Here is a 22,852-nt window from a genome sequence, read left to right on the forward strand (position 1 = left end):
AAAAATGTTGTGTTGACTCGCCAGCAAGCCATTAATTTAAGGATGCAGAATAATATGGTAAAATGTTGAACTGTCAGAGCGTGGGCATTCACATACAATGTCATAGTTGACATGGACAGTAAAGTGATGTCATCTATTGGCCCACGGCAGCAGACTGTTCCGGGATAAGGGAGCAGGATAGGGGTAGGCTACTTGACATTATTCCAGACCAGTTACGCGAAAACGAAGGAACCACTTGCACAGGGCTTTGGAAAATCACATTGGGATACCACTGACTAAATAGTTAGTAGAGATCTGAAATAGCTACTTATTTTATTATTCTGAGTTATGCGATTCACCACATGTGAGCTGGAAAACATCGAAGGATAAAAGAGAGAGTGTGATAGTCATGAATTCGGCGGAACAGACAGTAACTTGGCTAATAACGTTGGGGGTTTTGGAATCGCCAAAAAAGATCATCTCGGATCCAGAGGGCTTCTTGCAGTCATCGCTTAAAGATGGGGTGGTCCTGTGCAAGCTGCTGGAGAGATTGCGCCCGGGGTCCGTTGAAAAAGTATGTACAGTTATTATTCTGCATAGCCAACACTAAATACACCATTGTGGGTTTGCTTACCAGACTGACAAGATATTTGGTCACTCTTGGCCTTATGATTAATGGGCGCAATAGGGACAATTACAGACTGTTTGGAGCACGTTGTACAGCCAAATATGCCCAGATGTTTGCATTGTCTACTTCAACCTAGGCTTTCCTGTGCGCCTAGAGCTAATACCCTACCTCATGTTATTTTATTATCAAAATGTAGCTTTCATAATCAAGAAAATTAATTTAAAATATTTGTGTCTCATTACTAACCGTATAAGGTTATGGGGTGATAACCCAATGCCTTTAATTGTATTGATGCTTGTACAGTCACCCAACATTGAGAAGCAAAATTACTGACATTTCCCGTTTTAAAGAGGCAGATTTGTGTGTGAGAGCGTGTAGGCGCTATACACGCTCACAGCACGTACATCAGGCTTGTACAGAAATGCTCGGGCAGATGGTCTGTTATTGCTCTGCATTTATTATTATGGCAATGTGCCGATTTTGAACAGCGTCAAAATAAAATGATCAAATGATAACATTGCATCAATTAGATAAACATGATGACAAATTACTTTTTGCACTACATCCCAATAAATCTATTGCACACAAACTGTGATTCTAAACACATGTAGGCTATGTTGTTCATGGGAAACAGACAGAACACAGGTGGAGTTGCATGTTTGCAACGGTAGAGTGGAATATGGACCAAACGTCATTTCCTCCTCGTCTAATCCCGTTTCCCAAACGGAGGTTTCGCAGGGGCAAAGATTGCAATTGCATTTATTTTCTTACACTATTCTCCGCGTTCCTCATCAGAAATAATATGACCTTGTGAGTTGTAACCGAACATTTTCTGTTCATGGCAACCATAAAGATTGTGCAGGTGTAACGGACGGGATTTACCTCGTAAAACTCTTTCCTGGTCCACAGGTCTTGCAAGAACCTCGGAATGACAGCGAGTGCCAGGTTAACATCAGGGAGTTTCTAAAAGGCTGCGGCTCTTTCCGTGTAGAGGTGAGCATTGTAACCCGCTGGATTTTACAACAATATACCAAGCGCCTCGCACAGTAAACACATAGACATGCTTTATGAACTGTTTTACAAACAAAGTTGAGTATTTCCTTTAGTAGTCTATTAATCCGCGAAACAGTATCCTATGGGCTATAACCGATACTAAGTACAGCTTTGTTTAGTTTTTCCCAAATTCTCGTTAAAAAGGACTATTATGAAGACTTTAGGGCTAACAAAATTAGTCCAATATTGAAAGTGTCAAAAAAGTCATATTTCAGAGATATTGTGCCCACAGTACAGAGATGTTAGCGTAAATTTTATGGCCATGCAGGGTTGAGAGAACTATGAACTGATTTTATTTCGTCACATATGCACGCATGAAGGAAATGCATTGCCTACTAGAGATTGGAATGCCTTAGTCTGGCATGTATTGCAAGAGAAGAAATGAGGATGGGAATATTGCTGCTTGATAGGACTGTAGGGCTATTTCCCCTTGTCATGACATTGGTAAGATATCAGACAGGTTGTGTTTGGGCTCTTTTGTCTGGTGGTGCTCTTAACGTTTGCTGTTCTTTTAGAATTCTTAGCAAACTAGGTGGGGTTTGGAAGGGAGGTATATTTCAGCCTCTCTCAAACAAGGCCTGTTAAGTACACACCTCGTTTCACCCGATTCTAGCTTCTGGCCCAGTACAAAATCTCTGTAAAGGATACTCTCAGTATTTCCTTCCTTCCTTCCTTCCTTCCCCCTCTCCCTTAATGACCCCCCCCCCCCCCCCCCCCCCCATTTTGATCTGAAATCAAGAAATGTACTGGTTACACTCATCCCGGTTACTTTGTGTCAGGGCAGATTGGGCCACCAGGATGCATGTGATGTGTCCGTTTGAATGAATTTGGGCTTGTTCAGTGGCATGTGTGTTTCAGGGTACATGGTTAGAGATTAGAGAGGGGGCTCAGTCTGGGGGATAACCTAATCCGTCCAGACAGGGTGGTGGAGGTGTGTGTGTGTCTCTCTATTTATTGTGATTTTTACATTGCACAGTCCCCCGTCCTTTAACTTGTAATGCCATGGTGTTTAACTGTGACGATAACTAGATCACTATATGTGTGGATTATCTAGACAAGCCTGAGTTGCATTCTATAGCATAATGTTTTCCATTTGGCTAGTCTAAAACAATTTTTTTTCCTCACCTCCCTCAACTCCTCTTGTTGTATTTCAAGCCCTTTGAGGTGAATGATCTCCTTCAGGGACTAAACTTCACCAAAGTGCTCAACTCTCTAGTGGCCCTGAATAAAGCTACAGAAGGTAAAGAAACATGTGTTTGTCTTTGCGTGTATCTCTGTGTGTTTCGGATAAACGATGAATCAGTGAGGACTTCCTGTTACCAATACAAATTCAAGCCTGTATTCAATTGCAGACCTGTCTCTCTCCTGTCCAGATATTGGGTTGGACTGTGACAGCGTGTGTGCACGACACTCCTCCTCTCTGAGGATTAAGTCATTCGAGTCTCTCAGCACCCAGTCTCCTCACGGACGCTCCTCCAAGCTCTTGCAGCACCAGTATCGCAGCCTGGTGAGTCCAGCAGAACCATACAGCCTGAGCAGAACCTTCTAGAATCACACAGAACCACATCCAGCATGAACTAAAGCACAAATAAGGGACTGTGAGAGGAAATATCAAGGTTAACAGATGGCTTCTGTTTTCTTCATCTAACCTCCTTTACTCCCTCTTTCTACAGGACATGTCAGAAAATGGGGGGCTGCAGGTTCTGGTGAGGGCACGCTTCAACTTCCAGCAGACCAATGAGGATGAGCTCTCCTTCTCCAAGGGTGACATCATCAGCGTGAGCCGGCAGGAGGATGGCGGCTGGTGGGAGGGGTCAGTCAGCGGCAGGACAGGCTGGTTCCCGAGCAACTACGTCCGCGAGGTCAAAGGCAGCGGTGGGTGTGGCCATTTAAAAAAAACGTAAACGCAGACCTTCTTGCTTGGAGGAAATATAACTAAGTCCAAGATTAAACAAAAACAAATGTGCCTATCATCGTCTGTTAAGATATGTGTAATGCATGGGAACGGCTCAATAGCCTCCATGGGACTCCCATCGTCCCCCGACAAGTTATTCTCACTTAGTGTTGCAGAGCTTGTTTTTACTTCCTGGGTGTGTATTTTGGGCCCGACCAGTCTATTGATTGGCCGGCCAAGCACATGGTGTAACAGAAATTGATTTACTGGATTTACTTCAGGAAATAGACCCATGCATTTCCATGGCCTATTCATCAGAAGCTCCTTTTACAGTCGAAGGTTTCCAAAGCTGCCTGAACAGGGTTTTAATCCAGGGAGAGAGGATGAAATGGCTAGGAATTACAGTGAAGAGGAATGTCGTCTAGCCAAAGCTGTAGTCACTAAACATCTGAAAGAGAGAGAGAGAGCGAGAGAGAGCGAGAGAGAGAGAGAGAGACACACAGAAAGACACACAGAAAGACAGACAGACAAACAGAAGTAACTCAAACAAAAGCAAGAGGTCTCTTTTCTTCCTGACTCCCTCTCCCTTTTCCTCCCTCTTTTTCCCTCTCTCACTGTATCCATCTTTCTCTATCACAGACAAGCCTGTGTCGCCTAAGTCCGGGACACTGAAGAGCCCTCTTAAAGGCTTGGACACATCAGCCATCAGCAAGACCTATTACAATGTGGTGAGGATATGAGGCCCAGCTGAGATGACCTGGCCCTGTTGGAACGAATAAAATTGATTTGAACCAAGCCTACAATTCCCGATACGACATAACTAGATGTGTGTGAGGGAGAAGTAGAAAGAGATCATTTGTGTGTGTGTGAGAGAGAAAAAGAGTGCGTCAGTGTTGGCGTGCGTGCTGTAATGTAGGTCGGTTATTCCATCTCACTGGCTCCTGGGCCAAGCTGCTCTTCAGGGCACTTGGAGTAGCTGTTGTGTCTATGCATACAGATACACACACAACATGGTGACGACGCGTTGTGTGTGTGTGTCAGTCACACAATGGAAGGGTCACTCGGGCATCTTAGATCAATGAGAAAACCTTCTTGTCTCACGTTTAACTACAAAAAAAGAGGTTGCCGCTTGCAAGGCATCCTGGGAGAGCTGTCTGTGCTGCTAGATTATTTAGAGGAGCCTGTTGTGTTCAGGGAAGGACTTCCTGCCCCCTTTCCCTTCGATCTGCAGGCCTGGAAACGGAACAACCAAACACAACATAGAAACAGTAGGCTTCCACCTCAGTACAGCATGTTCTGTAGACATGACAGGGTTGGATTAGACCCACAGTAGATGGACACAGACATACAAAAAGAACGTCCCTCTATTGAACTCTGGTAATGACTTAAAAACTACAGAAAAACAAAGGGATTTGTTGAAAATGGGACATTAGGGGATCTCTCCACTGCACTGTGGTTCTAATGGTCCCCTTAAATGACGGCCGGTGGAGAAGGCTACTCTTCATGAGAGGGATAATGATGAACAGACAAACCAATGTACTGTCCTCATTCTGTCTCCTTTGTCGTCTTGTTTTTCTTCGAGGAGGAAGAAAGTATGTGTGTGTGTGCTTGTGTCCATCAGGCTCAGTGTCACTATCAAATGTTCTATGTTCCCACAGGTTCTCCAGAACATTCTGGAAACAGAGACTGAGTACTCTAAGGAGCTACAGACCCTGCTGTCCTCATACTTGCGCTCATTGCACTCCTCAGATGGGTGGGTACGAGTGTGTGTGTGAGGGAGAGAGAAATAATGCAATCTGGAATAATGTGAATCTAACATGACAGCTAATATCTCCTCCTCCTCGTCTTCTTTTCAGACTGACCAGTGCAGACGTCAGTTACATCCAGGGGAACCTGGAGGAAATCTCCACCTTTCAGCAGATGTTGGTCCAGTCCCTGGAGGAATGCTCCAAGTTAGTCTGCTTTTTTCCTCCCTTCCCCCTCTCTCTCTGTCTCTCTGTCTCTGTCTCTCTCTGTCTTTCTCTCTGTCTCTCTCTCTGTGTCTCTCTCTGTGTCTCTGTGTCTCTCTCTCTGTCTCTCTCTCTGTCTCTCTCTCCCTCGTGCTGTCTCTCCCACTACTCTATCCTGTGCTTCAAATAGCACTTCCTGGTTGCCACTAGGGGCAAGAACCAAGACAATAGCCCCTTCCTGTTGAACAATAACATCCCCCCCTCCACCTATGGAACACTTCCCCTGTTTGGGGTCAGTTTTCTGGGCTACACTCTGCTGGGGTAGGATATGATCAGAAAATGGATGGCTGATTCCAGACCAGCTGTGAAGAATATCCTTATGTTAGATTGTCTTTCCAGCTGGGTCCATTAAAAACTGAACTCAGAATTATATTAAGCTCTTTTTTATAGCACTTCTTTCATAGCCAGTATGTGGGTGTACTGTTCTTCAAACCACATGACGGCTACTCCCACATCCCTATGCGATTTCAATAGGCCATAGTGACACCTAGGGGCAAACACTGGTATGGCTTTTGAGTGTTCAAAACAGGATGCGAGTTTTGCACATCCAGGTTGCGCGTGTTGACGTGCGCGTGCTTCTCTGCAGGCTTCCAGAGAGCCAGCAGAGAGTAGGGGGGTTCTTCCTCAACCTCATGCCCCAGATGAAGGCTCTCTACATGGCCTACTGCTCCAATCATCCCACTGCAGTCAGCATCCTCACTGAACACAGGTAGGTGCGCGGGTGGAGGTTTCACGCTCGAGTGACAGAGAGGAGAAGTGCCTTGCAGACCAAAGGAGTACTTTCCTTTTAAAAGTAGAAAGTGGGTGTGTTTTGCAGTAAGGAGCTAGGGGACTACATGGAGGGGAAGGGAGCCAACAGTCCAGGTATTCTGACTCTGACCACCGGTCTCAGTAAAGCCTTCATGAGACTGGACAAGTACCCCACCCTGCTCAAAGAACTGGAGAGGCACATGGAGGTGAGTGTGTGTGAGAGAGAGTGCAAGAGAGAGAGAAAGTCCAAGAGAGAGAAAGAGAGAGAGTGCAAGAGCGAGAGAGCGAGAAAGAGAGAGAGACTGATTGTGTGTCTGAATCCTGTGCTTCCACCTCCAGGATCACCACCTTGATCGTCCAGATATCCAGTTGTGTATGACTGCCTTTAAAAGCCTCTCTGTAAGTCCCCCCTCACCACCCCCCTATCTCTGTCACTTTGACAGATCAATATATGTTTTTCAGCATTTAATTGAACTCTTTTATACCTTTTTCTATGCCTGTATATCACATGTTTTTGTTGTCCCACTCTGTTGAGCTGTGTAGTGTTGGTCAAGGTGACATTTTGTGTGTGTGTGTAATCAGCAGTGGTTCTTATCCAGGACTGAGCGTAAAGCCCTTGTCTGGCTAGAGCCTCCGTTTGGCTGCCCTCCTCTGTGGCTCTGTGCCCGGCTTAGACTGTGTGTGTGTCTATCTCAGTTTGTCTTTGTGTGCCATACCACATTAAAAAGGATTGAATACAATGCAGTGTAAAACCAGTGGCATGAAAAACTGTGTGCGTATGTCTCCATGGTGACAGGCACAGTGTCAGGGGGTTCGGAAGCGTAAGGAGTTGGAGCTGCAGATCCTCACTGACTCCATCAGACGCTGGGAGGGCGATGACATCACCACCCTGGGCTCGGTGCTTTACATGTCCCATACTGTGGTCCACAGCCAGGCCAGCCAGGTACTAGAACCAGAGAACACTAGGACCTTGGGTCCGGTTCTTTACATGTCCTTGGTGATCCACAGCCAGTGTGTGTGTGTGTCTTTTAGGAGAAAAATGAGCGCTACTTCCTGCTGTTCCCTCAAGTTCTCCTTATGCTGTCTACCAGCACCAGAATGAGTGGCTTTATCTACCAGGTACATTACACACTCACCCCCCTCTTTATCTACCAGGTACATTACACACTCACCCCCCTCTTTATCTACCAGGTACATTACACACTCACCCCCCTCTTTATCTACCAGGTACATTACACACTCACCCCCTTCTCCTCACATACATAACTTCAGACCACACACAATCTCTCTAATCTCTTATTCATCTGTATTTATTTTTCTTTCCTGATTTTTCTCTTATTCCTTATTCTTCCACCCCCCTCCTAATATTTCTAGGGCAGACTACCGATTACAGGAATGCTGGTCTCCAAACTGGAGGATGGGGAGATCCTGAAGAATGCCTTTGAGATATCTAGTACGACCTCTTCCTCTCCTGGTCTCATTAAACCGACCAATACCCTACATTTCCACACAGCAGCTTATTGTGTGTGTGTGTGTGTGTGTGTGATAGGCAGCCAATGTGAGCGGATGCAAGTAGTGTGTGACAGCCAGCAGGACCAGCAGGAGTGGGTGGAGCATCTCCAGCGCTTGACCAATAAGCACAACCTTGCCATGGCCACTCCCACCTCTAAACCCCAGTCAGTTCCCTGTCACACGGTACGCCCACCATTCCCGCCCCCCCCCACACACACAATTCAATGTCCACAGATGTCAGTTGTGAAGAATCAGTAGGGTACTGTACTTAAGCGATCTACGTACGTTACATTAACGAGTCTCATCTTATCATTACGTCTCCGTGTGTCTGCCCCCAGCTTCCGTCCCAGCCCCTGACTCCTTCCAGGCACTCCGAGAGCAGGGGGACCAGTGGGGCTCCGACCTACCACACCCTGCCCCACCCTTCCTCCCATGGTTCCCTGCCTTGGCCCCCACTGGAGCCTCCCAGCACCCCCAAACCCTGGAGCCTCAGCTGTTTGCGGCCCGCGCCCCCACTCAGGCCCTCCGCTGCCCTCTGCTACAAGGAGGTACGGTGTAGGACGTGGACATACACTGCATACTCACTCTCAAGGTTGCCGGTTCGATTCCTGGCTTTGCGAAACGACGTCATGTCCCTGTACTTACTGCAAGTCGCTCTGGATAAGAGCGTCTGCTAAATGTGAATGTAAAGACAGGACATCTACCTGTGCCTTGATTGCTCTTATCCACACACACTAACCACTCATCTCCCCCCCCCCCCCACGCTCTCATGCAGGACCTGAGCAAGAGCCCCAAGAGCATGAAGAAGCTGCTTCCTAAGAGGAAACCAGAGAGGAAGCCTTCTGAGGAGGACTTCAGCGTCAGGAAGAGTATGTTAACACACCGCCAAAGGAAATGCTTTTAGGGGGCTTTGGATTGGCTTATCAGCTTGTTTGTCCCTCTTTCTTTTTCCATCCCTCCCTCTTTCTGTTGCTTTCCTCCCCTCCCTCTCCTCACCCCTCCTCTTTCTCTCCCCCTCTCTCTCTCCCCTCCCAGGTACGGCAGCTGCACTGGAGGAGGATGCTCAGATTCTCAAAGTCATCGAGGCATACTGCACCAGCGCTAAAACACGCCAGACACTCAACTCAAGTATATACTCTCACCTCTGAGCCTTTTTAACGACAGCAACTGTCATTCTGCTTCCAGCTTACTTCATGCATGGTCTCTCTGTTTCTGTACTAATCTCCACCGTCAATTGCCGGGTTTCCCAGATGCGTTAAGAAGCTCTTAACGCTAAGAGCTTCTTAGGAACATTCTAAGAGCGCTCTAGAACGTTCTTAGAACGCTCCTAAGAAGCTCTCAGCGTTAAGAGCTTCTTAACAAATCTGGGAAACCCGGCCAATGTTAGTATGTCCATCTTGGCTCTGGGGCATGTCATCGTATTTCTATTCTAGACCAGTATAAAGCTATTGGTTTAGTCGACTCACAATTGTGTGCTTAATGAGCAATCACACTGTTCTATTTTCTAACAAAGGTCTTTCTGCTGTCTCTTCTTGTCCCATTTCTTTTCTCTCTCTTCTTTTCTGTGTATATGACTTTCCTTGCAATATTACCCCCCCCCCCCCCCAAACACACACCCCTTCCCAAATCCTTTTTTCTCCTTGTTTTTAAAATGTTGTGCTTTGCACTTTACACCTCCACAAACCTGCCTCTCATCCTACATGGTTTGACACGGCCTTTTTTTTGGAAAATACATATTTTTATTAAATATCTTGTTAATGTCACCTATTCCATTCAAAATAATTTAACCCCCACCTCCAAATGGTTTGACCTCCTGTTCTGTTTTCATGTGGCATGACATGCATATCCTCACCTTCTCATTTGATATGGTTTGACCCATGCTTCCCTTCTGGTTTGACCATTTTGACCACTCCCGTTTGATATTTTTTGACCCACTCCTCCATCCGTATTTGACCCATTCCCCCCGCCCCTTTTTGAAATGGTTTGACCCGATTCCCCCGTACCCGTTCCGTATGGTTTGACTCACTCCCCCACACCCAAGCATGGCAGGGTACCGACCTGATGCACAACCATGTGCTCGTCGACGCCGACCGGTCCAGCACGGATGCCCCCGGCGGCCCGGTTAACACGACTCGGGGGGCGGAGCCGTGTTCCGACCTATCGGAGGACTCAGACTATGACAGTATTTGGAACGCACATAGTTACAGGACCACCTCTGTCTCCCGTAAGAACCACTGCTGCTGCTCCTATTTAGGCCCCCCCTCCCCCCTCAACTCCTCCCCTCCCACACGCTGCACTCAACCCACCAAACCAGGCCACTTCACAGTTTCAACCCACCAATCCAGGCCACTTCGCAGTTTAAACCCACCAATCTAGGCCACTTCAGAGTTTAGATGCTTCCTGTAAAACATTACGAACTAGGCAGCTTTTTTTTTTTTTTTTTTACAGTGACAAGCTCTTCATCTTCCCCACACCCATTCTCCAGTGACAGAGGAGAAACCAAAAACTCCCCCCCCCACCTTTTTATTGAGTCCATAGAGACCTCGGTGGACAAAGATGAGATAATTGCCCAGTCTCCCCTCTGTCCTCCTCCTATCTTCTTCCATTATAAACTTCAAAGAACTGGGCGTCGAGTTCCATAGCTCCATTCAGTGACCTTCAGTAAACATGCTGCTGTCAGGGGACTGTATCTGCTTTGAGGATCTGATATTGAAGCCTACTGTATATGTCTGAAAAAGATCGTTAGAGATGAATGGGCGATAAGACAGCCGCTTTGAGTTGCCAGGTTTGGAGCCTTGGCACACCTATCTATCCTGATCCTCCCTCAGCAGATGGGTCTGTGGCTGCTTTCCAACACTCTTCTTTACACCATAAAGCCCACACCTACACACACTGGTTCTCTCATGGACAACAGGGAAAGGGAGGTGTATCTAAGGCTAGGGGTGTCATGTGAGAAGAAGGAGGCTAGTTTGACACATCGAGACACGTCTCCCAATGCCAGGTCTCTCCAGTTGAGCGAATCTATCTACAGTCACCCCCATCGAGCCTCTGAGCTTGTTTCTTACTATCACGTCTCTCTGTTTCACCGGCAGGATCCAGGAAGGAGTCAGGTGTGCACATGCTTTTCCCAGAGGAGGAGAAGATCATTGTGGAGGAGACTAAGAGTAACGGCCAGACCGTCATGGAGGAGAAGTAAGAAACCACCTGACTTTCCATTCTCCTGACGAGGCGCACTGCTGCTCACTGCCTCAACTGTTTCATTTCGATCTCCATTGCAGTGGGGGCTGATAACGGCTCTCATTTCTGGGCTCTGATGTGCCACAATTGATTATAGTTATAATATAATGGGACTTGTTTGTAGTACTGTGAAAGGGGTTGTCTCTGATAACTTGGTGTTGACCAGAGCATGCTGTTTAGTTCAGCACTGTTCACCCATGCCTCCGTTACCGTGTTGTAGGACCCTGGTGGACACGGTGTATGGCCTCAAAGATGAACTGCAGGAACTGAAACAGGTCAGTGGTTGAGGTCCAAATCAGGGTTGGGGATCAGTTATGATTCTGCAAAAAGTGCTTAACCGCCACTCTTGAGTTGGGTGCCCAAGGTTCACACAATATGTGGCTGTCTTTGTTTGTGTTGCCAGGACAACAAGAGAATGCGAAGGACACTAGAGGAGGAGCAGAGGGCCAGGAAGGAACTGGAGAAGATTGTGAGAAGGGTGCTGAAGAGCATGAACGACCCTTCCTGGGACGAGACCAACCTCTGAGACTCTCATGATGTCACATAGGGTGAGGAAACGTCCAATCAGAACGTGTCAACGGGGACCACATGACCACAAAGCCATCCTGTAAGGCTGTAAAACTGTGAACTGAGACTGGCAGGAAGTGGTGGAAAAACCATGCTTCCTGTTCTGAGTTGTAGAGCAAGGTCTCAGGGAAACCAAAACAAACATGGCAGGTTGTCCACAAATAGACTAGCAATAGCAATGAATAGAATAGCAATGGCAATAATTTCCTCATTTGATGCTCTATTTGAAGCTCTTCTCCCCCACATTCCTCTAAGCTTTGTACTATAGGAAACTATGGCCAACCCTGACTGGGAAACACTCTTTTCTCATTCCAAATGTTTCCAATGGAAAACTCGAGCAATACAGTACTGGAACATTATGCTGATGTGATTTAAAAGTTTTTTTTTAAAGGTTTGAAACCTGTCTAATTGTCTAATAAATACTGTGGATGCATTGGAATCATATTTACAAAGCTATCCTGGAATCTTTTTACTTAGATTAAAAATGTTTTTGTCACTTATTATTTATAGAGAAATTAACCTCGATATTTCAAATTAATGTCATGAAGTGTGCCTTGGAGAGGTTACTCTAAGTGGCTGACATTTCTGGCAGACTCCTATGCTAAAAGACTAAAATGCAACATGACCAATTATGAACTGTAATGCAAGCGACTGTCTTTCTGGTATAATGTTTAACTCATTAATTTATGTATTTAAGAAAATTGACGGAAGTGTGTGTGTGTGTGTGTGTGTGGGCATGCGTGTGTGTGGGCGTGTGCTTACATGTGTGTTGGGGGCGGTATAGGACTGTCACTGTCATCCAATGAGGGTCATGGGGTAGCTCTACACTCATTGGCCGGGTTTGTGTCTCTGAATAAAACCAGTCAATTGAATCTTTCCTCACTGCCTGTTCATTTGATGTTCCATGCTGATGCTGATGATCCATGTGGTCTTAATGCTGTGTTGGCACCGCAGGTGATGGTGTGTCGGCCTGTGTCTAGGCCGCTAGCGGATGAGCCAACCGCATGGCAAAGCTGCTTTTATGTGGAGGGGGATCGAGGTAGGGTACTGAAACATTCTGAACCCTCTTGACGGCTTGTGCCCACCTTTGTCTTGGCATAAGCCTGTGGGGTGCTATAAGTCCTCCATTCTAATTCCACCATTGTCCACATCCCTCTGCCCACTGCTGGGATCCCATTGTTCCCACCGGTAATCCAGGTTTGGGCTGTGAGGGAGGGAAACGGAGGGATGGAGGGATGGATGAAGGTGTTGGCCATGACTCATGACGGAGGCTGGGCGCCTGCATCTGTCTGTTGACGGAAAACATACTTGAACCCCCCCTACCTACCTTTGGATCAAATTCTGTCTGTTGTCAAACATTGCAGCTCATTCAAATTGATAACATCACCCTGAAAAGGCTACTTTATTCTCACGAGGTGTACAATAAATATAGACTGGGGCCGGGGGGGGCCCGGAGGTATTGTTGAAACTCACCTAAAGAGATACAGTGGGGTGACAATACACCTATTCAGTCTCAGGCCAGGCTGGTCCTACTGCCTTGAAGAACACTCCTTCTCTATTCCAACACACCATTATAACAAACAATGAGGCCAAATCAAAGGCATCATAAAGGCTTCCCGTCCATGGGGACCAAACAAGGCATTGTGGGAGATTTAATCGCTGGCTTTGGCCCAGTCTGAGTGAAAAAAAGGGGAAAAGGGACGGAAACAGAGAGAGAGCGGGCAAGTGAGGCTCGTCTTTTGTTTGGAACGAAAGCAAGGGATGACATTTGGAAAGAGAGAATGACACCTAGCAGAGATTTACATGAGGACAAAGCTTAGAGCCGCCACCGGTGCTTGCTTGGTTGCCACAGAAAGAGACAGAGAGATAGAGCGAAAATGTTACCTGGCCGGCCATTAATATAACACCTCCACACATGGCTTTGAGTAACTTGTTTCTGAGTTGTTGTTATCCTGGACCGGCAGGATCCAGGAAGGAGTCAGGTGTGCACATGCTTTTCCCAGAGGAGGAGAAGATCATTGTGGAGGAGACTAAGAGTAACGGCCAGACCGTCATGGAGGAGAAGTAAGAAACCACCTGACTTTCCATTCTCCTGACGAGGCGCACTGCTGCTCACTGCCTCAACTGTTTCATTTCGATCTCCATTGCAGTGGGGGCTGATAACGGCTCTCATTTCTGGGCTCTGATGTGCCACAATTGATTATAGTTATAATATAATGGGACTTGTTTGTAGTACTGTGAAAGGGGTTGTCTCTGATAACTTGGTGTTGACCAGAGCATGCTGTTTAGTTCAGCACTGTTCACCCATGCCTCCGTTACCGTGTTGTAGGACCCTGGTGGACATGGTGTATGGCCTCAAAGATGAACTGCAGGAACTGAAACAGGTCAGTGGTTGAGGTCCAAATCAGGGTTGGGGATCAGTTATGATTCTGCAAAAAGTGCTTAACCGCCACTCTTGAGTTGGGTGCCCAAGGTTCACACACCATTATAACAAACAATGAGGCCAAATCAAAGGCATCATAAAGGCTTCCCGTCCATGGGGACCAAACAAGGCATTGTGGGAGATTTAATCGCTGGCTTTGGCCCAGTCTGAGTGAAAAAAAGGGGAAAAGGGACGGAAACAGAGAGAGAGCGGGCAAGTGAGGCTCGTCTTTTGTTTGGAACGAAAGCAAGGGATGACATTTGGAAAGAGAGAATGACACCTAGCAGAGATTTACATGAGGACAAAGCTTAGAGCCGCCACCGGTGCTTGCTTGGTTGCCACAGAAAGAGACAGAGAGATAGAGCGAAAATGTTACCTGGCCGGCCATTAATATAACACCTCCACACATGGCTTTGAGTAACTTGTTTCTGAGTTGTTGTTAATGCTCTTGTTACTGTTGAAACTACACAGATCTCTGATCAATCTAAATGACTGGGTTTACTGTCCTTTGTGACGTTGTGACATCTACGACTTAGCCAAAGAGCCCTGGATAAACAGTGTGTTTGGTTTTTTTAAACATCGTTCTGTGTAGTAGTGTGGAGCTGTCAGCTAAAACCACCAAGAATCCATTTGAAGAGAAAAAGAGAGGGAAGAGCAAACCTCAACCGGTTTGGTTGGTGTAGTCGGTATCAAAACAGGTAAAATCAAAGTTATACCTCTGCTTTGTACCTTTTAAAGAGATACCTGAGAGGGAGGAGATAAATAGTGAAGTGAAAGGTGACAGAGCTGATTCAAAGCCTGGTTAGAAGCGCTGAAGAGTGAATGCTGTATAACGATGGCCTTATTAAATTGACAAGGCAATTTACTTTCTTTTATGGTGCGCTGACTCTTCTTCATTGACTTACAATGGAAAGGATATAATTTTGCAGATGTTGGTGGAAAGGCTCAAATGTCAACTCCTTTTCAGAATGCCATGCCAGCCTCCATTGGGAATGAATAATTGATAAGTCACCTTTGTCTCGCGTTAAATATTCTTACAGCGACACAAAAGGAGGACAGAAATATAAAAGAGCATCTAATTCATCTTTTTTAGTCCACAGATCAAACACTGTGATTGGCTGAATGTGCTCACTGGGACTTTTTTAATAAACCCATTGAACAAGGGGGGGGGGTGAGGGGCTTTGTGCACATTGTTTAGTGAGTCACCGCAAGGCAAGTGTATGGAAGAAATGGGCATACCTTGTTGTGGTACAAGTGTCCTTGGCCTGGGCAGAGATCAAGAGCTCTGCAGCATTGGGGGTGTGACTCAATGGTCCAGAGTGGCTGGCTCCTTCCATTCTTTCATCTCCACTGATGAGAAAGCAAAGGACAGGTGAACACATCCTGAAGGACTGAGGTTTTAAAGTTAGACACATCAAACACTAGAAGGCGTACGTATACACACACACACAAACACACACACACACAAGCTATCCCTTAACCTTTTACTGTTGATCTGAATCTGTTCTCCCGCAAATCACATACTGCTACACATATGTTCTGCAGCAAACTGTGTTCGCACCAGTTTTGTGTTTGATGCCTAGTCTTTTCAGGCCCTTCTGTGCCCCCCCAGTGATGAAAGTCTGTGGGCCAGGAGAGCATTGTGAGACTAGAGGACAGGGCATCCACCTGTCTGCCATCGATAGTTGCTGCTGAGAATGAAAGTGACAGCAAGTCACTGTGGCCATTCTTCAACGAGACTCTGCCAATTGTGGGGCTCAAAAAACCCTGTCAAGGGCTTTTTATTTCCTGAGCCTTGAATCAATCAACAAAGTCTTATGTGCGTGGAATACACACACGCACACACACACACACACACACAGACTCACTCACACGCTCACCAGCACACGTTTATAAGCACACATGCACGCACACACTCACTGAGTGTCATACACTCACTGACCATGCTCATACACACACGCATGTATGCACACACACACTCATACACACACACACACACCTCCTTGTTCCATGCCATTCTTTCTCCCAGCTCTGTTCAATGGCTAGTGATCATTTAGATTTGACATGTATTGTGGTGGCAGGACTGGTCCCCTTCTCCGCATCTCTCTTTCTCCTCAGACTGCCATTCATTTCCAGCCTTTGCAATTTTCCGAGAGAGAGAGCAAAGACGACAAAGCAGGCTCAGAGACTGGATGCTTCTCTTAGGGTCTGTTATTGTACAGAATAGCTGTGCAATAATTTTTTGTCAATGGTTTACTCTAAAAGCTTTCTACGTCAGTTCTGAAAAGAAAGCAATAAAACCCTATTCAATAGGCTTGAATGTAGAAGAAAAATCCTTTGGGGCTTCGACCGAAGGGCTCCTTTTCTTAGCTGGTAATCAAATTGGAGCTGAAATGAAATGGAGTTTTCTTATGAAAATAGCCTTTGTTGCCTGGAAGGCTGGTAATTCATAAACAATAAGCAGGGCCTTTGTGTAGATAATAATATATTCATGCTCCTGGGGAAGGCTAAAAGCCAGAGCGACAGGGCTGGAGAAGGGAACAGGGTATTAAAAGGCAGGGAGAGGGCTGCAGGAGCTCACAATCTGTCTGCCAGGGCTGGGATCCATGGATGCTGTTCAGCTTCCCTCTCTCTCTTTTCTCCCTATTCTTTTTCTTTCTTTCTCTTTCTCTCTCTCTCTCCACTCTCTGTCTCACTTCTTTCTCTCTATTGTCATCTCTCTCTCTGCCACCTCATCTTCTGCCTGTCTATTTCTGGTTTCTTAACCTAAACTCCTTCCCTTTCTCTTTCTTCCTCTTTCTGCTGTCTTTCTCTATCTTTTCACTGTCTCTCTCCTTTGTCCCTGGCATCCATCAATTCTTCAAGTTCAGCAAGTATCTTGGATGGGCCCTTTAGTACTGAAGTAAGGGAGGACTGGTGTGTGTGTGTGGTGTGAGGAGAGAGAGAGAGAGAGAGAGAGAGAGAGGAGAGAGAGAGAGAGAGAGAGAGAGAGAGAGGGAGAGGAGAGAGAGAGAGAGAGAAGAGAGGAGAGAGGGAGAGGAGAGAGAGAGAGAGGAGGGAGAGAGAGAGAGAGAGAGAGAGAGAGAGAGAGAGACGAGAGGAAGAAGAGAGAGAGAGAGAGAGAGAGAGAGAGAGAGGAGAGAGAGAGAGAGAGAGAGAGAGAGAGAGAGTGAGTGTGAAAGAGACAGACAGAGAAGAAAGATAAAGAAATAGATTGTTGTTTGAGTTGTGAATATGTTTCCCACCTGTTGGAACCGGAACAAATCTAAGACAGACAATCTCCCAGCCACATGTTGGGGGCATGTGAAGGTAGGGGGGGTGGAAAACCTAGGATGCTCCCCCATTCCTACTAGCTTTTGGATGAATCTGTTCCTGGCATCTGACACTTACTTTCTGACTCAAATGTGGTGCGCGCGCACACACATACACACACTCTCACAATGCTGCTGCTTGACTATGAGGCTGTTTGGGAGAAAGGATGATCTATTTTCAATAGAGATGCTGTCAGGGCAACAGGACGAGAGAGAAAGAGAGAAAGAGAACGAGAGAAGGGGAAGAGACTTGTTGGAATAGGTGAAGACTTCATTTGACACTGCTTCTCTTTACCTGGAACTACCTAGCAGAGTGTAAGTTCTATTTTTACACCTACCTTCTTTTTATTTTTTTTCTCTTCAAGGTTAGTGTCACGCATTTCTACTACGCTATAGTCATATTTACTGTACATTGCAAATGTCGTCTGGTGTGTGTGTGTCTGCACGTGTCGAGTAAGTGTGGTTTGAGTGTTGTGTGTGTGCGAGAGAGAGAAAGAGTGAGTGTGAGAAAGTGATTCCTTGTGGAGGTAATGTGGTTATGGAGGGCTGCTTTTTTTTCTGCGTTACTGATCACTGATTGCTGTTGGTATGGTTAGTACACAACAAGATTACCACTGGGGTCTGAGGGATTTGCAACCATGTGTACCTTGAATGCAGAGATTCACATTGACATGTGTTGCCATATTGATTACAACAGTGTCTCCTCAAGATAGTTGTTTCTACTGTCCCCTGCTCTCTTGATTTACAGTTTCGTATTCAGTCTTACACTGTGATTGGATGGAACAAGTACTGTAGAAAATGTTTCTTTACACGTGTCACACAGCAGTGTCATGTGACTTGCATCTGTCAGTTATTTCAGAATAGGGCTAGGATTTGGCAGATGGCGTAAATAAAGAATGGGGTATTGACACCACTTGACACTTTTCTTCTTCTGGTTGGTTCTAAGAGGATGAAGGTCTTCTAAAGGTGTCTAGGCAGTTTGGGTACTCTGAGAATGATGAGAGGTGGATGAGGATGAAGAGATGGAGAGCCAGGATGGTGAGAAAGAGGAGGGAGTGATAAAGGAGGAGAGGGGAAAGATGTTGGAAGGAGAAAGCCTCAATCTGCTTAGAAAGGTAATCTTCAGTTGTGGCTCAATGTTGACGAAAAAAAGGTGGGAGGAGAGTGTGTGTGGGGGGGGGGGGGGGGGGGGGGGGGGGGTGAGAAAGAAAGGGAAGGAGGGTACCAGTTTAGATGTGTCTGTGTGTCATCCTCTGCTCCTCAGGCACATGTTTGAAAGTGGATAAGCGATTCCACATTCTTTTTGGGGGGTGTATGACATGGTGAAAGGCTGACTCCTAAGGCCTGAGTATACAGTACTGTACAGGTACTGTACTCCTATACGGCACACCTGCCCTCTCTCATTCCAAATGATGCGGAATTGGGTTTCAATGAAGCCACAAGAGCCTCCGCTAAGTCGGGCACAGATGTTAGGGTCAGCTTGCAGAGGTGTTAGAAATACTTCTAAAAGTTTGATGAGCTTGAGGTCAGGCTGTGTGCAGGCAACTTCATCCACACCAAACAGAACATACCATGGATATTGTCCTTCCTCAAACTGTTGCCTCAAAGTTTGAGCCACAGGATTGTCTAAAATGTTACTGTAATTGCATTATGTTTCCTTCATTGGACGTTAGAACACTATATCCCATCTTAACTCAAACAGCCACAGACCATAATTCCTCCCATGCCAAACTGTACAGTTGGCAGTGTGCAATCAGGAATAGTGTTCTCTTTTCATCTGTCAAACACAGAGGAATCTGTCAGATGGCCGGCGTTAAAGCTTGAATATAACTCCTGACATCAGCAAGTTTGACTTTTACTCCAGCCAATACTTGGAACTGTGTAAGCATGATTTTATTTTGAAACCTATAACTAAAACTCTCTGACAAACAGTTATTGTGCTGACGGTGCTTACAGAGGCTGTTTGGAACAGGGTGAGTGATGCAACCAAATACAGACAATGTGAATGCGCCACATGCTTCAGCACTAATAGGAAAGGGTTGTCAGACCACAATGTTTTGGTCTTAATATAGGAGGTCAGATGGTTGAGTGGTTAGGAAATCTGTCTATCAATCAGAAGGTTGCTGGTTCGATTCCTGGTTGTGCCAAAGGACGTTTTGTCCTTGGGCAAGGCACTTCATCCTACTTGCCTTGGGGGAATGTCCCTGTACTTACTATAAGTCGCTCTGGAGAAGAGCGTCTGCTAAATGACTAAATGTAAAAAAAATCTCTATCTGTATCATTTCTTCAGTGAAAATGTTCCCAATATTGCAGTTGAAGGGTATGTTTGTAGATGCCCAAAAACATCTGTGTCCTCCTTCTTCCCTCTGTCTGTATAACTACCAATCTTATCTCCCTTTTTCATTGTATCTACAATCAGTGGGAAAGAGGTTTTTATCTTGAATCTTTTATTTTGTAGCCTTCAACTAGTGTCCATGTTTGGCTGATGCAAAGGTGCCACAGAGACTGTAATTACAGTATTACACCAGTAGATGACAGTGTAGATTAAGAAACGACGGTCGCCTCTTCAGTCTTGTCCGAAAGGATCGTTTTGTTCACTCGACACGCACCCTACATCTGAAATGAACCCTACCCTCTTGGTTCTCTAACCCCCACTCTCCGATTTCCTACCTCATCTAACCCTTGTCCTCACAGCTCCAACCTCCCCAGTTTCCTAACCCCTTAGTCCCTTATCAACCTTGTGCCAGAGCGCTGGAGTTCCCTTTCAACACAGCATCCTAGCCCCTTCCCCTCTAGCCCTCTATTCCCTCGCATGACCAAAAACTTTATGGCTTCATGTTTCTTTCAGATTGTGCAGATATAATATTGTTGTCAGTGTTTGACAGAGTATGCTAGGTTTTGGATCAGTGTGTCTGTTATATGACATCTGGCAGATGATTCAGAGGAGCATTATAGGTAATGCTGCTTAATTCGGGCTGAAGTGTAGCCTAAAAGGAATCCTCTTGGTTGGAATCGGATCTGCTCCTCAATGTGTGAGAACTATGCAGGATTCTGAACCCTAGTGTTTTGGTCACTTACCCTACATATAAAATGTGATTATTTGTTTATTTGATGGATTTATCAATTTTCGGTTGACTGAATTTAATATATTGGATAATTTAGCTGATAAAAACGCATGCCTTGATTTTGTTCTAGGTAAACCATGGCTTAAAACCCCATATTCTGTCATAGACTTAGATTGCATTGGAGTGGATGACATGTTACACTTTTCCACTTTTCAGGAGCAAGTGTAACACTCTCACACCACTAGAGGACGCTGACGATCTATGACTAAAAAATAATTGGCTGGGTTTTCTTCCACATGGCATTTAAACAAGTGATCCATAATTGCAACATTTCTTGAAAACAATTTCAACAGATACTTTTTCAAAAAATAATACCTCTTAAATAAATGCCAAGTTTATTTGAAAAAGTCATCAATGAATGAACCAAAATTATTATTTCCAAGGTCTCCTAAAACTCCAAGAAGGTGGTTTCAAACCTCCTCAAGTAAATAGTCTGATGTCAAGGCAGGGGGAAAAATGTACATAATATATATATATATAGATATATCTTTGGGATATATGAATCATTTGAGCATCAATGTCATTGCACATCAATGCACCCAAAGGCAAATGTGCAGAGATTCCAACAAGGGCTCCATTGTACAGTGCTGTATTCAAATGATAGTAATTGGTGGTCAATTCAGCTATTCCATCAGAACACACCCGAGCACAGACTGCCACTGTGCCACCACTTAAGGTGAGGGAAGCCTGCAGGAGTAAATAAGCACATTATATCCCTGTGGACTTTTCTGTTCAGTCTTCCTGGAACTAACTGTACGGTCTTGAACGTTGTAATGGTCAAGGAGTCCGAAACAAAACAAAACCCTACTAGAAGAGTCCTGAGATACATGCTATTCTGTTCTCTGTGTGTGTGTGTGTGTGTGTGTTGTGCACATGGGAATCTTGACCTGACCCTTCCAGGTCACTCTTGTTACACCCTATAGTACTTTCTGATTGATATAGCTTCTACGGAAACGACAAAGAGAGTGGAAGAAACAAGAAGTTCTAGAAGTTCTGGAAAAGTGGTGGGACAAGGTGACTGCAGGACTAAACATAAAGGGCCTGTTTCCATGACAGCACCAGTTGGCTAATAATGCCTATAATGCCCATGTCAGTGAACAGGAAAAGGGCAGAGGGAGAGATGTGTGTGTGGGACGGGGGGGGACGGGGGGGGACGAGGAGAGGTCTTTTGGTCAAAATGTTTAGATACAAAACTAATTTTATTGTATTTTGTGCAAAGTTCTTAAACGTAGCAATTTAAAACGGCTTGATATTATATTCCTTTTCATTTTTCATTCCCTCTCTCTTGCAGTCTAAATAAGCTGACCGCCAATGAAGTGGATTGTAATTCTAAACCCTCAACATTAATTTGGATGGTTGGAGTATTTGTTATGCACTCCTCTATGACAATATCCATTGACTAGGTTGTCTCCGTAGAGGTGCATTAGAGACCATAGTCAAACAGTGTAATGGTCGGCCCAATTATATTGATTTTGGACAACGTATATTGTTTGCATTAGTGGGAGAAAATTGAGTGGCATTCCCTGCTGGCCACAGTCTATTTGACATTGAGAATTGAGCTGTTCAGGTAATGGACTGCATGTAAATGTCACATGGGATTGCAACTTGTTTTGGCCTACTCTCCTCTGACCTAAATATAGCTAAACGTACTGTAAATATGTTCATAATGTAATTTGTCTTTAATCGTAGTGGAATAACTTCAAATATACCCTTATCAATTTGCTTATTTGCTTTACATTTTACAGAATATTCCTATTTTACAGTACCAGACTTATTCCAGTTATGACTCTGCAGGTGTAGTTCTTTTCTCATTCTGATATGAATTCAGTATTCTGAATGTGTTTGTTGAGTGCACAAAATACCTGGTATTGAAAGTCCTCCTGCTGAGGAACACTACGCACCACTCACCATGCATCACTGGAATATGTTGCTTTTTCTCTTGAACATTATTACTCATGGTCCTAACAATGTTGTGGACCCTCGTTTTTTTCTGATTGCTTTCGTCAACTAATTCCTATCACAAAGGAGCCGAACAATTTGGACAATCAAGCTTGCACCATGTGACAAACCACACACACACACACACATTCACCTACTCACGCAAACCCACACCTACACGTCTAAACTTACACTTAAACTGAAACACACACACACACACAGTATTTTCCTGACAGACCTTGTGGCCTTAAGATCTAAATGCATTAGTATTTGTTCTAGGCATGCTATGTTGCAAGCATCTATCACCGCTCCTGCAATAGGCCTTGCATCAAAATAATTTGTTAATCCATTAATTGGTATGGAGAAGCATTTTGAGGATGCTAGCTGTGCTCAGTATGTCTCCCAAAGATGCATGTAAATCATATAA

At 45.3% G+C, this 22,852-nt stretch overlaps 1 protein-coding gene across 3 annotated transcripts; it reads left to right on the plus strand.

The window, feature by feature from the left end:
• Positions 1-166: 166 nt before the first annotated feature.
• Positions 167-12,501, plus strand: arhgef7b (Rho guanine nucleotide exchange factor (GEF) 7b). Of its 3 annotated transcripts, XM_047031432.1 has the most exons (22): positions 167-553; positions 1,517-1,600; positions 2,816-2,900; positions 3,034-3,167; positions 3,334-3,535; positions 4,194-4,282; positions 5,213-5,307; positions 5,411-5,506; positions 6,150-6,272; positions 6,381-6,519; positions 6,653-6,712; positions 7,110-7,256; positions 7,346-7,432; positions 7,688-7,766; positions 7,863-8,008; positions 8,164-8,373; positions 8,601-8,694; positions 8,861-8,953; positions 9,867-10,049; positions 10,918-11,017; positions 11,283-11,337; positions 11,466-12,501. In XM_047031432.1, the coding sequence occupies exons 1-22, from the start codon at positions 389-391 to the stop codon at positions 11,586-11,588; spliced, it is 2,589 nt and encodes an 862-aa protein (XP_046887388.1). In that variant the 5' UTR covers positions 167-388; the 3' UTR covers positions 11,589-12,501. The 3 variants fall into 3 exon arrangements, with proteins under 3 accessions (XP_046887388.1, XP_046887386.1, XP_046887387.1); XM_047031430.1 differs by lacking the exon at positions 9,867-10,049; XM_047031431.1 differs by lacking the exons at positions 167-553; positions 1,517-1,600; positions 2,816-2,900; ... (1 more) ...; positions 4,194-4,282; positions 9,867-10,049 and having other exon boundaries at positions 3,355-3,535.
• Positions 12,502-22,852: the final 10,351 nt, after the last annotated feature.

Source organism: Hypomesus transpacificus, chromosome 12, assembly GCF_021917145.1.
Source record: "Hypomesus transpacificus isolate Combined female chromosome 12, fHypTra1, whole genome shotgun sequence".
Classification (NCBI taxonomy): Eukaryota; Metazoa; Chordata; class Actinopteri; order Osmeriformes; family Osmeridae; genus Hypomesus; species Hypomesus transpacificus.

Bases quoted from the DNA above. Each gene is read 5' to 3' on its own strand.
- arhgef7b (XM_047031432.1), top strand. From the start codon at position 389: ATGAATTCGGCGGAACAGACAGTAACTTGGCTAATAACGTTGGGGGTT. The intron at 6,713-7,109 runs GTAAGTCCCCCC...CCATGGTGACAG, and splicing joins CTGCCTTTAAAAGCCTCTCT to GCACAGTGTCAGGGGGTTCG. The intron at 8,374-8,600 runs GTACGGTGTAGG...GCTCTCATGCAG, and splicing joins CTGCCCTCTGCTACAAGGAG to GACCTGAGCAAGAGCCCCAA.